This window comes from Augochlora pura, unplaced genomic scaffold (assembly GCF_028453695.1).
Source record: "Augochlora pura isolate Apur16 unplaced genomic scaffold, APUR_v2.2.1 APUR_unplaced_3929, whole genome shotgun sequence".
NCBI lineage: Eukaryota > Metazoa > Arthropoda > Insecta > Hymenoptera > Halictidae > Augochlora > Augochlora pura.
In genome coordinates this window covers 649-2,124 of record NW_027584237.1, presented here as the reverse complement: position 1 = coordinate 2,124, position 1,476 = coordinate 649, and the positions used below count along the sequence as shown (strand labels likewise).

The window sequence follows — 1,476 nt, the reverse complement described above, 5'->3', positions numbered from 1 at the left end:
CATAATGAACTGACAATTTATTTTCACAACTCTTTACAATACAATTCAATTTTACAATATCGATTAAATTAATGTCAACGTCGCGGATTCACTATCAAATCGCAACTGCCAGAGTTCAGCTCGGTCGGAAGACCCTGAACCCCGTTGCCGTCTTTTATTTGAAGGGCGAATTCTAAGGCGGCACCGGTCATCCATCCGGTGCTCGTAACAATATTATACATACTATATTATGGAAATAAGAATAAATTGCTCACGAAAATAAAACTGTTACAACTACATAATATAACATACTATACATATTACATTATGGAAATAAGAATAAGTTGCTCACGAAAATACAATTGTTACAACTACATAATATATTACACAATATAACATACTGTACATATTACATTATGGAAATAAGAATAAGTTGCACACGAAAATAAAATTATTATAAAGTTTCACGTTGAAGCTAAAATAAGGCAAAAACTGCAAATTTAATTATAGTTTTCACTAACCTCCTTTTGCATGTTTGCAGATCATGCCCGGACGTCGCGACGGTGTACATGTTGATAAGACCGAAAAAGGGTAAATCGGTGGAGGAACGGTTCAACGACTGTTTCAACAACGAGGTATGCAACATTATCGAGCAATTAATAATACTAATATTAACAATATCAATATTAATAATAAATAATTAATGAAACTAATATCAATATTAATAATTAATACTCAATAATACTAATATTAATATTAATAACTAATAATTAATAATACTAATATCAATATAAATAATTAAAATTAATAATACTAATTGTGTTTGAATTAATGCTTTGCATATCCTGTCTAGATATTCGACGTTCTGAGGAAGGAGCAGCCAAACTTCATAAGTAAGATAATGATGATAGAGGCTGACGCTGTCAAAGAAGACTTCGGTTTATCACCTGAAGCAAGAGAGTTGTTGAACGACACGAACATCGTGATCCATTCTGCTGCATCAATCAAGTTCAACGAGAAATTACGTATATTAGTGCACACTAATGTGAGAACCACGAAGCAGTTGTTATTGTGGGCGAATTCGCGGCCGAACTTGAAGGTACGTCTGATATTAACCCTTTATACTTGAGCGATGACTCTGAGGCACTATTAACACATTAAAGGCGGGGAATCTTGACGAAAGTATGCTAGGTAACGCTTCAAACCACAAAACATACTAAATACAAATGTAAAGTGCGCATGGATTGCGCAATAAGGTTGCAAACCGTACTAATACGACTCCCGCCTTTAAGCTACAGTCGAGATAAATCGTAGTACTACGACTCCCGCCTTTAATGTGTCAAAATTGTTCTCTTACGCTTCAAGAGAATTTTTTAATTTATTAATTTGACCAGTTCTACTTTACATTTCAAAATTTGTTAATTAATGAAATTATTGATAGGAGTCGCAAGAATTTTGTATAATAAAAGTGCACTTTGTTGCATAGAATGGAAATAC

At 33.2% G+C, this 1,476-nt stretch overlaps 1 protein-coding gene across 1 annotated transcript; it reads left to right on the top strand.

Annotated features, from left to right (window-relative positions):
* Nucleotides 1-520: 520 nt before the first annotated feature.
* Nucleotides 521-1,078, top strand: LOC144477802 (fatty acyl-CoA reductase 1-like; the record flags this gene model as incomplete). Its single annotated transcript, XM_078195542.1, has 2 exons — nt 521-614; nt 833-1,078. Coding segments are annotated over 2 exons (340 nt in total), but the record flags the coding sequence as incomplete, so codon positions are not given.
* Between the last annotated feature and the right edge of the window lie 398 nt (nt 1,079-1,476).